Source organism: Muscardinus avellanarius, assembly GCF_963383645.1.
Source record: "Muscardinus avellanarius genome assembly, chromosome: 9".
NCBI classification, from domain to species: Eukaryota; Metazoa; Chordata; class Mammalia; order Rodentia; family Gliridae; genus Muscardinus; species Muscardinus avellanarius.
Window position 1 is genome coordinate 108,244,068 of NC_137795.1, and position 15,160 is coordinate 108,259,227.

Consider the following 15,160-nt stretch of genomic DNA (forward strand, 5'->3'; position numbering starts at 1 on the left):
GCCTGAAATCGAGACACTGGTGGCCTGCTCCCTCTGAAGGCGCCAGGCGGGGCCCTTCCTGTCTCTCCCCACCTCTGGCGGCCCCACACTGTCCTTGGCTTGTGGCTGCATTACTCCCACCTCTCCATCTTTGCCCCATGCTCTGGTCTCTGTCTCTTCTTGTTAACTTGTCACCTGGTTTTAGGGACCACAGTACTTAGGAGTGACTCATCTTAACTAGTCACACCTGCAGTGTCCCTCTTTCCACGTATGGTCACAGTCCCAGGTGCCGGCTGTTGGGACTCCACCAAGTATCCTGGGGACCCCACTGACCCCGAGCGCGGCCTCTGGCCAGTTCCTGTGTCAGGCCCCACTGTACTTCCCACTGCCCCGGGCTCCCCAGTGTCCACCAGAGAGAGCTGGGCTGGGCCTCGCTGGCGCGGAGCCAGCCAACCCCGAGACTGTGCCCACAGGTGCCCGTCAGCTTCAAGGACTTGGCCGTGCGGTTCTCCGAGGAGGAGTGGCGCCTGCTGGAGGAGGGGCAGCGGGAGTTCTACCGGGACGTGATGCGGGAGAACTACGAGATGCTGGTGTCTGTGGGTGAGGGGCCGGCACAGGAGGGCGGGCGCCTGAGCCCAGTACTGGGGTCCCAGGACTCCCTGGCACCCGGGCCCTACTCTCCTCATCTGAAAGGAAGGCGCTGAGGGGGGTGCCGGCTGGGGCCTCTCTGCTGGGTCATTGTTCCCATGGGCTGTAACGGGTCCTGTACGTCTCCGGGGGGTGCTCTGGCCACTCTGTGGCTCCCTGACTTTGGGTGACCACGCCAACAAGCACAGAAGCACAAGCAGGGGTGTACAGGTGCCTGGGCCACCGCAGACCTCTGGGAGGGTGGGGCCATGATGTCCCAGGGTGACTGTCCCCTCTTCTTTCCCCAGGGACAGCTGAGCTACTCCCCCTTTCTGCCTTCCTGTCACCTGCAGAGCCCAGAGGAGCCACAGGGGGAGAGGGCCAGACTGATGAAGGGCAGGATCCTCCTGCAGGGGGAGGCCTGCAGGGTAAGTCCCCTGGGCAGACATTGGGCTCCCTTCCACTCATGGGCTCGGACCCTAGGCTGCATCCCTCAGGTGACCACCCAGGACCCTCTGCCTGACTTTTTCTCCACCCCTTGGGGACTGGGAGCTTGGGACATGTTGTCTGTTTTGGGGAAAAGTGCTCAAGACACCTGGGGCCACCCTGGAGACCACTCCCCCACGTCAGCATCCCCACCCACCGGAAGCCTTATCCCAGCCACCCCTGTAGCTCCTCAGATAGTTACGGCATCCATGGGACCCCACTGGGCAAGTTTAGGGGTGCTGGGGAGGCTGGGCTGCATGGTGAGTCAGCCCTCCTTGGCGTCCCCTTAAAAAAGATGGGGAAAGAGCTGAGCAGCATAGGGTGGGAGCCCCGTTCCCCATGCCGCTCCCTCCCGTTTCCCATGCCCCTGGCCGAAGCCCAGTCCTCTGTGCCTCACGGGGCTGCTCCTCCCGTGGTCAGAGGGTTACCTGAGAGGCCCAGTGTGGTGCTGGGCTGGGCAGGCGCAGGGCGCGGGCTCACTGCGACCCTCCACAGGAGCACGGCCCCAGCACAGCGTGCACCTCACCGCCCTGGTGCAGCTGGTGAAGGACATTCCAGAGTTCTTGCTGGGGAAAGTCGAGGGCCCTGAGGACAGCCCCGAGAGCAGGGGAGCCAGCCTGGATGGGGAGAGAGTGAGCCCCGCGGGTAAGTCAGCAGCGCAAGGTGAGGTGCAGCCCCGCTCCTGGCCTCTCTTGGCTCCCGGGGCATGGAGGGGACAGGCTTTCAAGTGGTGGTTTCTGCGCGGACCCAGCCTCTCTCCGCGGCCTTGTGCCCTGCGTGGGAGCTGAGCAGTGTGTTTGTCCCTGTGTGCAGATGAGGAGGGGGTGGAGCTGAGCCTCATCTGGCTGGCCTCTGGAGACCCAGGTGACCCAACACCTAGGTTTCTGTCCTTTCCCCTTCCTGCCCCGGGGAGGGAGCGGAGAGAGGCTGATGGCACGGGGTGGGTGGGATGTGGCTTTCGAGAGGCTTAGTTCACGTTTTAGCAGACACGACCGTGACTATGGATCAAGGTTCAGAGCTCGGCAAGGATAGTGTATAGGTCACTGGTCATCGTTAGTGAGACAGATGTGGCAGTGAAGCGTCCGCACTGGAACCATGTCAGGGCATCGTAGCAGTGGATGTCTCCCAACTCCCGACAGCAGCTGGGTGATAGAGACTTGTCCTGTCCGACGACCCGCCCCGCCGGCCCCTCATCCTCTGGTGGCCCACCTGGACAGGTGCAGGGCAGCCCCTCCTCATCAGTGCTTCTACCCAGCAGGGCGGAGCCAACCAGCATTTCAAGGTCTCTGGAGTCAGAGGACTTGGGCCCTGTGCCCTCTTCATTCTTCTCCAGGGCTCAGTTTACTCTGCTGGTAAATGGGCACAGGTCACTGGGAGAGCAACATAACATGCCTGCACCCCAAAGAGAAGCCATAGGCTCGGTCCTGGGTGGCCTCGCCCCAGCCCTGATAGCCGAGGACCATGGGCGTTTGCACATGGGGCCGTCGTTGCCTTTTAACATGCAGGCCTGGCGGTAGCTTGCCTGTGTGTACCTGGTCTACTTCTTAGACTCCCCCCTCAAAGTAACCTGAGTAGCAGAGGAGGCGAGAGTTGCCACCAGAATTTCTCTGGGGTCTCATTTATCTTTTAAAATGCCTGCAAATTTGGTGTATCTATTTTTATTATAAATATTTTGAAGCCATATGGAATAAGACCAGCACTCCCCAACAAACCACCCCCCTCCCAGCCTCTGGCACCAGGTGTCTCCTGGCCCCAGTGCACTGGGCTCCACGTGCCCTGAGTGGAGAAGCAGGAATAGGAGACTGTGGCCCGTGTGTCGAGACTCCAGGCATCACTCGCTGAGCCAGATTCTGAGGCTGGGCTCGGGAGGAAGGGTCCAGGGGCATTCAGAGCAAATAGTCCTGGTATTTACAGTAAAACTGGAAGGAAACAGGAAAGGCCCCCAGCCCTCCTGGAACGAATCCTCTGAAGCTAGCCCCACAGGTCCCAGTTCCTAGGACTTGGCTGTCCCCACAGAGGTGGGGAGCTAGAGAAGTCTGCTCAGGAGGAGCGTATCTGATCCCAGAGTGGAGCCCGGGCCAGATCTAGCCTTCCTTGTCTTCTGCAACAGAAACTGCCAGCACACCGGGGCCCATGGGGAGGGAAGGCGCAGGAGCCCCAGGCGAGGAGCCTAGCCCTCCCACCTGTAGCCCTGGCCCCAGGAAGAGCCACCGAAGACAGGAGAGAGGGGCCACAGAGACTGGTGAGAGGCTGGCTTTCCTGAGGGTGGGGCGCACTCTGGAGCCCCCCGGGGCTGGGAAGGGGGACTGTTAGTTCACTGGAGGAGGTCCTGTCGCTCCCCCACCTGGACCTCCTAACAGCTCAACCAGACAGACCTTGTCTGTTCCCCTGGGTGGTTCTCAGCTGCCCGGAGACCCCAGGGACTGTTGCAGGTCCCCCACTACCCATCAGGGTCTCGCTGACCTCACTGATCTTGTGTGCACAGGAATCTCCCCTGGGAGCAGCCCCCTGCAAGGCCTCATCAACTGTCTGAAACTAATCCTTGTCCCCGGGCCCCAGCACCCTGAGGCAGCCCCAGGCTTGCCGCTTCCTCTCCCCGACCCAGGTGCGCCATGGCTGACCAGAGTGGACCTGGGGCCGGCGAACCCACCCTGTCCAGGTAGGTCCTAGGGTCCTGGGCCTCGTTGTGTGGCGGTCTTCTGCACCTCCACATGGTCTCCCTTTTGAGGATCATGACCGGCGTGGCCGCTCCCTGTCCCTGGTGTCGCAACTGAAGCCGGGTGGCTCTGTTAAGGACAGCATTAGGACAGGGAGTGAAAGGGAGCTCGCATGTCTCTGGTCCCCTGTTCTTCACTCCCCCTAACGTGGGCCCCAGGAAAGAGCTCAGCACCGCCGTGTCGCTTTCTGTTGACACTTGGCGAGGGTCTTGGCGTGGATGACACGGGGAGCTCCAGTCTGGATTGACGCTTCAGAGGCCCCGAAGCTCTGAGCCTCGACGTCAGCATTGGGAAAGGAACAGTGACCCCCACCGCAGGGGTAGGGGTGAGCTTGACCCAGCAATTGCCACCCATGTACACGTGTGTAGAACAGCCTGCTCCTCCTGGAGGCGAGTCCGCTGAGGACCAGGGCGCTGTCCAGAGTCATGGCCTGCTAGCCCACTTCCTAAGCTTGGCCCTCCAGGGGACGCTCCGAGCTGTCTCCCCTCCACCCGCCCTGCTCTGGGAGGTGTGCTGAGAGGCATTTTTATTTTTATTTATTTATTATTATATATTTTTTTTTGGTGGTACTGGGGTTCCTGGAAGCCCTTCTTCCTCCGGGCTACACTCCCAGACCTATTTTATATTTTTGAAACAGGGTCTCTTACGCCAGCATGGCTGACTTCGAACCTGCGCAATCCTCCTGTCTCTGCCTCCCAAGTGCGGGGATTACAAGCATGCGCCACCACGCCCGGCTGAGAGGCATTTTTAAATGGTGCGAGATGCCGTGGCCCATACAAGGTCGAATGAGGCCCAGGAAGACCCAGGTCTCCAGGTTGCTGGCCCCGCAGCCCATGACCACCGCTGGGGTGCCCCTTGTCTGTCAGGAGGATGAGGGCTGGGCTCAGGTGGAAACGTGGCCTTTTTCCCTCAGTGAAGACCGAGGCAGCTTCTGGGGACCATCCTCTCCACTGTCTGAAAGAGACCGAGGACAGGCATCCCAGCCCTTCAGGGGCAGGGGCCCCGTGGCCGCAAGAGGACCCAGGAGCCTGGAAGAGGAATTCTGGAGGTAAAGGGCCCTGGCTGAGCGGGACAGCCCTGGACGCCACCCGTTATCCTCCCTGCCCGAAGCAGGGCTGCAGGTCCTGCACAACAGACACCCCACATTGAGGGGCCAGAGGCAGGAATTGTCACTGCCTGCATGAGGGGAGCGATGCCGGAGTGGCACTTAACACTCCATGACTTTCCAGACTGGCCTCTGTACAGGAAGGAAAGTGGGAAAGGAAGGGGTGGTGGGGAGGGAGGGAGACCAATGGAAGACAGAGTCGCAGCCCAGGACACCCTCGGCCGTGACTGAGTCGTGCTTCCTGTCACGTGTGTTTGGGCCGGGTGGTGTGACTGGGATTTGGGGTTCCCGTCAGGTGTGCTGGGCCGGGCTCACTCTTCTGTGCCTGTCTCCTCACCAGTGCAGGTGAGCTCAGAACACAGCCTGAGAGTGCAGGGCTGGGCGTGCTGGCCAGGAGATCGTTCTGACTCGGTGCTGATTGGGCAGGACTGCCTTAGTGCCTCTGTAGAAAGTTCTGGAGCAGCTGGGCCTGGTGGCTCAATACTATAATCCCAGAGCTTGGGAGGCTGAGACAGGATTGCCGATTTGAGGACAGCCTCAACAACTTAGTGAGACCCCCTCAGCAACTTAGCAAGACCCTCCCCTGTTTCAAAATAAAAAAGGGCTGTAGGTATATCTTGGAGGTAGAATGCCCACAGCTTTAACTCCAATACCCCCCCACACACACACACACACACAAAGAAAGCTCTGGAGCACCCAGAAGGGCCTGAGTGGAAGAAGGAGTGTGATCGGGGTCTGTCCTGGTGATGGAGAGGTGACTGCCTGGGGGCGGTGACTACTCTGGAGGCCGAGGGGCCTTGGAAAACCCTCCTAGCCCTATAAAGACCTCACAAGACCTGGGTGGATGGAACCAGGGCTTCTCATGGCTGCCTTCCCTCAGGGCCCAGACGCCTGCAGAGCCCTCCTTGTGGAGCAGATCCGGGAGCCGACAGCGTGCTCACTATGGTGAAGGTGGAGGAGGGCTGGCCTCAGAGCCCCCTGCTGCCCACTTCCTGCCAGCTCGGCCAGCCGGGCCATGGCCTCTCGGCTCCTGGAGACACCAAAGAGGCCCGAACACCCTGCTGGGGGGCCACAGCTCCAGGTGAGGGCTGTGTTATCTGCCCCTGTCTCCCAGTGGGACTCCATCCCAGATGCGTTATACAGCCCACAGGGAAGAGGACCTGCCTGGCCCCTGGGACAGTGACTCCCATGGTCCACACCTGCCTCAGGCCCGTGCCCTGGCCCTCCGGTGCAAGGACCGGCATCTTGCAGCAAGGCCCTGTCTGAGGCAGTGGCCCCTGCACACAGGTGGCTGTCCCCACCCTCTCCTTAAGGCCGGCTTCCGTCCTTCCAGAGGAGCAGAGAGCACATCAGAACCCACAGGAGGTTCCCCTGGAGCCTGAAGCAGGACTCCCCGCCCCTGCAGAAGGCATCTGGGGCCTGGCAGGCGAGGACATGGGCCTGCGAGAGAGGGTGACAGGGTGACCTCTCCTTTTCTAGCCAGCAGGGCCTCGAGCTCCCCACTGGCAGCCCTGGAGGCCTGTCTGAAAGGCATTTCCTCGAGTGTGTCGTCACCGCCCCAGCCGCTGGCCGCCTCGTGGACCCGGAGCCCCCAGCTGGGAGACGCGGGGCCTCGGAGGCCTGACCTGCGGCCCCAAGGATCACACGGTGAAGGTCGCCTGGCCCCTGTGCCTGCGGTGGGGGAGATGGTAGAAGTTCCCTGGGCATCCATGATATCTTTCATGCCACCCCAGACAGCTCCTGGGCCTGTGAAAGCAGTTAGTGTCTTCCTGCTCCTCCTCTGGGTGTTCTTCTGCGGCCTGAAAGTGACCTTCTCTGGGCACTCGTATTCTTAGTTCCGCAACAAGCTGCGGGGTTCAGGATTCTCATCAGCACCAGGGGAAACCACGCCGGGGACACGCTTTGGCGCAGGGTCATTCCAGCGCCAGGGACCTGCTCCACGGTGGCTCCACTGTGACCCCAAACGTGCTGTTTCCTGCAGAGGCCGCCAGGGAGCCGCTTCAGCCTCTGGGCCTGCAGGGCTGCCCGAGAGAAGGTCTGGCCCAACCCCTACCCCCGCGGGGGACCCCCACCAGCTTCTCCTCAGCCAGCAGCTCCGACGGGGACCTGGATTTCGGGAGTCCTCGGGGGAGCCAGGGACAGCAACCTGGGAAAGGTGAGCTGAGCCAGCCTGACGCTGGCATGGTGAAAAGCCCTTGCCCACTGCTGTCTAGCCCAACCTGACCTGGTCAGGGCTGGGCCTGGTGCCACAAGCACAGCTGGGTACCAAGGCAGGAAGAGGTGCTGCACCTGCCTTGGAGGGAAGGGGCCATTTCAATGACTTGCCTAAGAAGGGGCAGGAAGATGTTCAAGGGCTCTTTACAAACCTCAGCTGGGTGTGTGGTGGCCCATGCCTGTAATCCCAGTACTTGGGAGGCTGGAACTGAAGGATCACAGGTTCAAGGCCAGCCTTAGCAACTTAGCAGGACCATTTCAAAATAAAAATAAAATAGGACCAGGGCTATAACTCAGAGTTAGAAAGCCCCTGTGTCCAGTCTTCAGAACCTCCCCCCCAAAAAAAAATCCTTTTCTTTTGCAGCCAGGTGTCCTGGCAGGCTGCGGCAGCAGGATCACAGGTTTGAGGCTAGTTTGGGCAACTTAGTGAGGCCTGTCTCAAAATAAAGTCTGGAGGTGTAGGTCAGTGACAGTGCAGCCTTGGGCTCACTCTCCAGTACTACAAAAAGAAAAAGAGAGAAAACTTCTTTTGCATTAGATTCTTCCTTCTCCCAGTCACAAAGGGGGGAAGACTGGCTGAGGGGAAGGTAGTGACCCCTGTAAGGTGTGTGTGGCGACTTGCCTCCCAGTCCCCCCAGGAGAATCACTCTTGGGGCCTTTGGGATCCGCAGGACCGCCCAGCATCTCCTTTCAGCCTTTTCCCACCTGAATAACCCGTGTCCCCGTGGGTGGACATCCGACATCTCTGTTCCAGTGTGTCCGAGCTGCGTCTGTTAGTGGAAAGGACCTGCAGCCCGGGTCCTCTCCATGCCTGTCCCGAGGGGGAGAGCCCAGGGTGTGAGCTTCCCTCAAAATGCAGCTGACTCGACTTTTAACTGTTAGATTGTAGTCGGCAGCATAAGCATGTGCTTTTATTCAAAAGCTACACAAGGTTATCTGGGCAAAGCAACGCCTCCCCTTCCCCTGCCCTGCCCCCGCCATGCCCCTGCACCAGCCACTGCTGAGTGTCCACCTTCCAGCGGCCCTGCCTTGGAAGCTTCTGCTCCTGCGGGGCCGCGGCACTGCAGCCCCCGCCCCCTGTGCTTCTGTCTCCAGGACTCATGTTTTGCATTCTGTCATAGCGTCCTGTGGCCATAGGATGGCTTCACACTGAGCAGGGCGCAGCTCTCCAAGGGCAGCACTCTGCTGAACTTGGGGCTCACGTAACCCAAGTGTAGGGGACTCGCGCTGTCATTCAGAAGCTTCCAGCCCAGCCCCCTGCACCCTCCGCTGCCCCGTGCCCAGTGCGCATTCCCTTCGCTCTTAGCCACTCCCCGGCCTCTTGCTCCTGACCCCTGCCCCGCCCAGGACTGTCAGCACAAGTCAGGCAGACGTGTGGCAGGGCTCGTGCTCACCTGGTAGGCTCTTCCCCTGGAATTCCTGCCCAGCTGGTTCCTGTCACATGCAAGAGCTGTCACTAGAAATATAGCTTTTGAGCTGGGCGAGGTGGCGCACACTTGTAATCCCAGTATGTGGGAGGCTGAGATGGGAGAATTGCAGGTTCACCACCAGCCTCGGCTACTTAGGGAGGCCCTCTGCAACTTAGTGAGACCCCGTTTCGAAATAAAGAATAAAAAAATACGGCAGGGGTGTAGCGCGGAAGAAGATAGCTGCCTGGCTTCAATCCCCAGGACCAAAAATAACTTTTGCAACCCGTTTGGTTTCCTAGTTAGAAACGCATGAGCACTGGCCACCATGGCCTGATGTCATACCAGACAAAAGGATGCCTGCAGGACCCGCCTTGGCACAGTCACCGCAGCCGTGTGCACACTCAGTCGCTGGGGCTGCTCTGTGCCGGGTGGGCAGCACCACCCTCACCAGGGTGTACTGAGGCTGCCTAGAGCACACGCCTGTGGCCAGCTCCCTCGTTAGGGCCCCTCCCCGGGATGGCGCAGGCTCCTTCTAGGCCAGCCTGGGCAGGCCCTCCTCTAAGCTGGGGTCGACAGGTGGTTGAGGTTCAGTCTCCATCTGAGCCCTGAGACACTGCAAGTCCACAGGCTCCAGCCCTCCGTGGTGACTGGTGTTCCATCTCTACAGGGTGCCTGCCAGGAAGCTCCCCACTCCAGGAGCTAGAGAACTGTCTAAAAGAGCTGCCCGTGCCCAGGCAGCAGCCTGCCCGGCCCTGCCCCTCCACAGCAGACAGGGAGCTAAGGAGAGCAGAGCCCAGGAGCTGGACAGCCGACGAAGACGGTAACTGGGTGGTGGGCCCGACAGCTCCCATGCTGCCCCCAACAGCCCTGGGCCACACCCACCTGAGCCCGGGCAGAGATGGTCCTTTGAGCACCCACGTGGACTCACTGGTACCCACATGGTGGACAGAGTCCAGGACATGGACACCGGCCAGCCTCCACTACTGCACCACACAGGCCTGAGCCGGAGCCTTGCCACTGAGCGCCTTCATCCCGCCCTGTCTCCTCCTGGGCCTCGATGTCTGGGCACTGGGCACTGAGTGGCTGGGCTCCTCACGGGCCACATAGCTGGGCTAGGTACGGAGACCCTGGCAATTGGAGGCGGCTCCTATGGGCTAGCCAGCGAGGCTCCCAGTGGACACTCCCCTGGCCTGGGTCCCCTGGCTGAGATAGGCATGACAGGTGGTTCCCACACCTGGAACTTGTTTGTCTTAGAGCCCCCACAGCTGCAGGAATTCTCACCCATTCCTGTCGGCAGCCCGAGGCCCATGGGGCCTGAAGGGCAGAGAGAAGCACCTGCCAGAGCCTCCCTCTGGCAGCCTGCAAGCCTTCCCTTCTGGCTGCGCCCTGTTGCCAGCTGGGGCTCAGAGACAGGCCAGCCAGTAGGAGACTCTGCCCCCCAGGCCCAGCAGGTGGCTTGAGCACCATGCTTCTCTGGGTCTCTCGAGACGTGAGGATGACCCAGCTGATTACGATGGCTGACCCACTGGCCCTTACCAGATGGTCCCTGCACGGTGCTGGGTGTGAGGACACAGCCTGCCAAGGGCAGGGCCACCTGGTTTTAAGACCCAGGGCTTGACTGGAACCTGACCGCTCATGGCTTCTAGGGACTGGAGACTTCCAGAAAGCTTCCCAGCTGACTCTCCAGAGCAGCCTGGGACGGGGCCAGGCTCTGCCTTTGCTTTTCTCCACTTCCCAAGGCTAAAGAATGAGCTGTCCAGGGCCAGCCAGAGTCCAGGGGCTGCGTGTGGGCAGGGTCGAAAGGGACCTGGCTGTGTGCCCAGTCGTTAAGGCCAAGTCCTGGCCATCATCAGGTGAGGACAGCTGGCTCTCTCATCACTGCCTAGGCGCAGCTCCCAGGCCCTCCCCGCTGCGCTGCCTGCAGAGCTCTCTGAGGGGGATCCTGCCTGTGAAGCCCTTGCACTTCGCCTGCCTGACTGGCCCCAGCCCCAGCCCCGGCTCCAGCTCCAGCCTTAGCAGCTCAGACGGAGAAGACCCACGGCTGGAGCCTGAGCTCTGGCGGCCGCCCCTCCTGGGTGAGCCTGCTGGGGCCAGGGGCACTGGGGGCCACGAGCTGCTCTCTGTCGCGCTGCTCAGTGTTCTGACTCAGGCTTTGTTTGCCATGCAGAGACAGACCCTCTTCCCAGCTACAAGCACCCGGTCCCTCAGTCCCCCTGCCCTGGCAGATCCCTCAGAGACAGCAGCCCTGGCGAAGACCCTGAGAAGACACAGCCCGGGCAATGCCTTGGTCTCGGTGCAGGTAAGCCTGGGTCCCCTGGCCGGCAGCCACGTGGCCCTCCCCAGGGCTCAGGGTACAGACTTTCTCCTGTCCCACCAGTAACTGTTTGGCACTTCCAAAGTCCTCTATGTTTGTTCCCTAAGGGAAGCTGTTTCAGAGACGGCGGGACCCTGGGCAGGGGGCCCAGAATGGTGTACATGAGCATCTGTGAGGAGAAGTTTTTGGCAAGCCAGCTAAAGATATGTAGACACTCTAGACATCTAGTGATACACACACACATATGTATGCATGCATACGATGATAATATTATTATGTGACATTTTAAAAACTTGGCAGTCGATTAAGGAAGTATCAGGAGTGAGATTTCCTACCTGGGAGAACTTGAAGGTTGTCCCATCAAAAAGAGGGAGCCGGGCGTGGTGGCGCACGCTTGTAATCCCCGCGCTTGGGAGGCGGAGACAGGAGGATCGCGCAAGTTCGAAGCCAGCCGCGCGCGCTGGCTTAGGAGACCCTGTTTCCAAAAATGAAAATGTAAAAATAGGTCTGGGAGTGTAGCCCTGAGGTAGAAGGGCTTCCAGGAACCCCAGTACCACCAAAAAAAAAAAAAAAGAAGAGGGAAACACCGCGTGCTGAACCCGGCTGCCTTGCGTCTCTGCCTGGACTCTGACCCAGTGTTTGCTCTCAGCAGGAAAAGCAGAAGAGGGCACAGAAGGCAAGTCCCAGTCACCCAGGAAAGAAGAGGGTGCAGAAAGTGCCTGCCAACCCAGCCCCCTCCACAGTACCGGAGGAGAAGGAGGTAGGGGCTGGGGAGATGGGCAGGAGGATGGCTCGATTCACAGGCCTGGCCTCTGTCTGGTGCAGGCCCTGGGCTATTCCGCACTCCCCGCTGTCCAGGGGCCCAGCAGAAAATGGCAGAGTGGCTGCTTGTGGACGTTGGGGCGCCCCCCAGCACACCTCAGAGGAGTCTTGCTGGGGCCGGACGTGCAGATCACCCCTCCCCACGTGTCCCCCACCCAAGGCCTCATGCCGCAGCCTCTTTGCCAGCCTGCGGGCTCACTGTACGCCCCACATCGTGTCTTAGCATTGTGTGAAAGTGTGATTTCTTTTTTAGGCTGCATCAGGACATTTCCATGTCTGAGTGGCTCTGGCAAAAGGATGTATGTCGCAGTCCCAGCATTCTGTGCTCTCTCCGCAGAGGCATCTGGGTGTCCCTGTCCTGCCCCTTGGCTGGAGGAAAGTCCCGGACCACAGCGTAGTGAAGAACCCCGGGGCCTGGGGCCTGGACGTGAAAGCTGCCGCCCTGCAGGTGAGCTGGTGGCCTCCCTGTCCCCGCCGCACCGCCAGGCCCCGGGTCCGGTGTAGCACCGTCCATGTTCATCGTCCAGGTTGTGGGCAGGAAGCCTCACCATAGCCACTCCTGTCCATTGCTTTAGTGTTTTATTGCAGAAACCGTGGGACTTCACCATAGGCAGAGATGGAAATTAAGAAGTGTTCCTGAATCAAAGTTTGAGTTTGAGGGACTTCCCTTCCAGAAGCCAGGCCCTAGAGCAGGCAGGACACTGAGCACCCTAGGACATGGACCCTCTGTGGGGAGAGGTCTTGCAGCATGAAAACCCAGACCCTGTCTTTGTTCTGGTTTTAGCTGGGACCCAGGGGAGCCCACTTCCTGGGAGCCCACCTGAACTGCCCGGCAAGTCTTCCCCTCCAGCAGCTGCCTCGCCCCCTCCGTGCCCCTGCGGGAGGCCCCTGCAGCAAGAGCTGCACAGCCTCAGTGCCGCCCTCATGGAGAAGCTGGACCGGCTTGCCGCGGCCCTGGCAGGCCTGGCTCAGGAAGTGGCCACTGTGAGGACCCAGGTTGACCGGCTGGAGAGGCATCCAGGGTCTCGCCCCCGCTGGGCCAGTGGTCCAGGTCACAGACGCCTGCCCTACTGGAGACAGAAAGGCCGCACCAGACCCCAACCAAAGATGCTGCGGGCTCGGGCAGAAGGCTACAAGACTGGCAACCCCCCGGGACTCTGCAAAGGGAGGGCCCACCTGGTGCCTCAGCAGCCCACGGAACCTTCCAGACCCAGCTGTGGCCCATCCCAGCAGCCCCCCTCCTTGGCACCCAGCTGCCACACCATGCTGACCGGGCACCCGCCCATCAGACACACTGGGTGCCACCTGAGCCCCCTCCCCACTTCAGTGCCTGCCGCCTTGCCAGCCCCAGTAGCTTCTCCTGCACCCAGCGCAGGTGCAGAACTGCTGACTGGGGGGTCAGTGCCAGCCAGCCCCCCACACCGGCCCAAGGAGCCCAGTGGCCTGCGGGGGGGAGCCATCCGGGAGGAGCTCTGGGGCAGTGAGCACAGGGACCCACGGTGGGGGGCTCACTAGCCTTGCTCCAGATGGCCCACCCCAGCGGAAGTGTAGCGTGGCCTGACCACCTTGCCCAATCCAGGCTGCCCTCTCCAACTGGGCACCCTGGCCCTTCCCCAGGTGCCGGCACTGTGTGTCGGGAGGCTACTAGGGGCACAGCCTCCCTCCCCACGCCTCTGGATTTCTTGGCTCAGGTTCAGTCTTCTCTAATCCAGAACCATCCAGATGGGTGCTGGTGTGACGGCCACACGCCTAGTCGCCGGCTGCAGGGTGGCCACGGGGCTCTCTCCCTCACCTCTTGCCCCTTCTGATCTCAGGACACCGCAGAGGGCTGGGCCCCTGCCTTCCTGGAGTAAATATTGGCACAGATCTCATTTTGGAAAAACTCTACCCCGTGGTCAAGCTGGATTTACCATGTGGATTCTAAAGACAGCTGCTAAGGAAAGGCCCTAGCTCCTCTAGAAAGGTGCTCCGTGGAGCCTCACCAGGGCATGGCTAGCTGGGCTGTGCCCCAGGCCAGGGGAACAAGGCCACTTGCTCCCCACTGCACACCTCCCAGAATTCAGCAACGTACCAGTAAGGCGGAGGCCACTGTGCCCCCCTCAGGACAGCAGCACTCACCCCCGTAGCCTCCTGGGCCGCTCACAAGGGCCACGCAGCCCAGCCGGCTGAAGAGTAAAGTCCAGGGGTTGTCAGCCTCTTGCAGGCTGTGGGGCGGCCTGGCCCAGGCCCCGATCTGTGCCCATGGACAGCCGTTTCTGTGTTCACTTGGCGGCTCCTATATGTCTCTGTCTCTGGATGCCCTCTGTGCCAGGACACCCATGAATTGGGTAGGGACAGGGCCCACCCTCAGGAGCATCCTTTCACTCCATTACTCTGTAAAGACCCTCTTCAGTCAGGTGTAGTGTTGCACGCTTGTCATCCCAGTACTTGGGAGGCTGAGACAGGAGGATTGCGGTTGGCAGACAGCCTCAGCTACTTAGTGAGGCCCTCTACAACTTAGTGAGACCCTGTTTCAAAATAAAGAATAAAAAATAGGGCTCGGGGTGTGCTCGGAGGTAGAATGCCCCTGGGTTCCATCCACAGTACCACAAAAAATAAAAAAAGGCCTTCTTCAAGTCAGGTCTATTCTCAGGTACTGGGGTCAGGACTGTGGCATATGAATGGGGGCCCAGGCCACACAGGAGGGCAGGGCCTGTCCTGGGAGGTGGTAACATAAGCAGCTGTCACTAGACCTCCTGCCCTGGCCAGCAGAGTGGCCTGCCTCAGCCCTGTCCCCCGATGCCTGACCATACCCTGGAGCTAGCCTGCCTGTTACTCACCTAGTCTCCCTAGGCTGGGGTCACTGCGTTCCTCCCATAATCTGAGGAACCTTCTGGAGCTGTGCCTGTGTGCACGTGCCTGGAAGGCCCTTCCTTTGGTGGGCTGACACAGTTAGCTTGGCAGCCAGGACACTGGGGCGCCCCCGCTGAAGCCCATAATGGCCACAGGAACTGCTCTGCCCAGCGTGTCCACAAAGTCAGGGGCACTGGAGACACCGGTGCCTGGCATCTGTCAGGGGCCAAGGGCAGGCAGCCCTGCTGAGGACCCACACTCTGCTCTCAGAGCAGAGCAGCCCAGGGCAGACACCACCACAGGGGGCCTTGGTGTCCTCAGGACAAGAGCAAGGGCCACCATTCTTGCCTGGAAATTAGTATTGCTGGAATCACGCAAGCAGAATGTTGATCAGAACAACTGGCCAGTGGCTTCACTCACAGCCACGCTGACAGAACAGACAGCCTGGGCTGCCGGCTCCTGAGGGGCTTGGGTGGGGCAGTACGGGGTACTTTGAAGGCCAACCAGGAGGACACAAACTTGGAGTGAAGAGGCCCTGCGCATGCCCCGTGCCTGTGTGCCCACATCCGGGCGGTTAGCTCTGTGGGCTGTACCATAGGCAACACGCAGGCCCAGCAGCAGGTGCAAAGGCACAGGTGCAGCACGTGGAGTTACT

General features: G+C 60.6%; 1 protein-coding gene across 1 annotated transcript; it reads left to right on the forward strand.

Annotated features, from left to right (window-relative positions):
• Positions 1-431: 431 nt before the first annotated feature.
• On the forward strand, positions 432-13,188 carry KRBA1 (KRAB-A domain containing 1; the record flags this gene model as incomplete). Its single annotated transcript, XM_080701283.1, has 15 exons — positions 432-579; positions 915-1,034; positions 1,588-1,755; positions 1,906-1,956; positions 3,203-3,334; positions 3,578-3,751; positions 4,723-4,857; positions 6,394-6,567; positions 6,896-7,069; positions 9,205-9,357; positions 10,424-10,888; positions 11,504-11,611; positions 11,710-11,796; positions 12,122-12,166; positions 12,458-13,188. Exons 1-15 carry the CDS (start codon positions 546-548, stop codon positions 13,186-13,188), a joined length of 2,751 nt encoding a protein of 916 aa, XP_080557409.1. The 5' UTR covers positions 432-545.
• Positions 13,189-15,160: the final 1,972 nt, after the last annotated feature.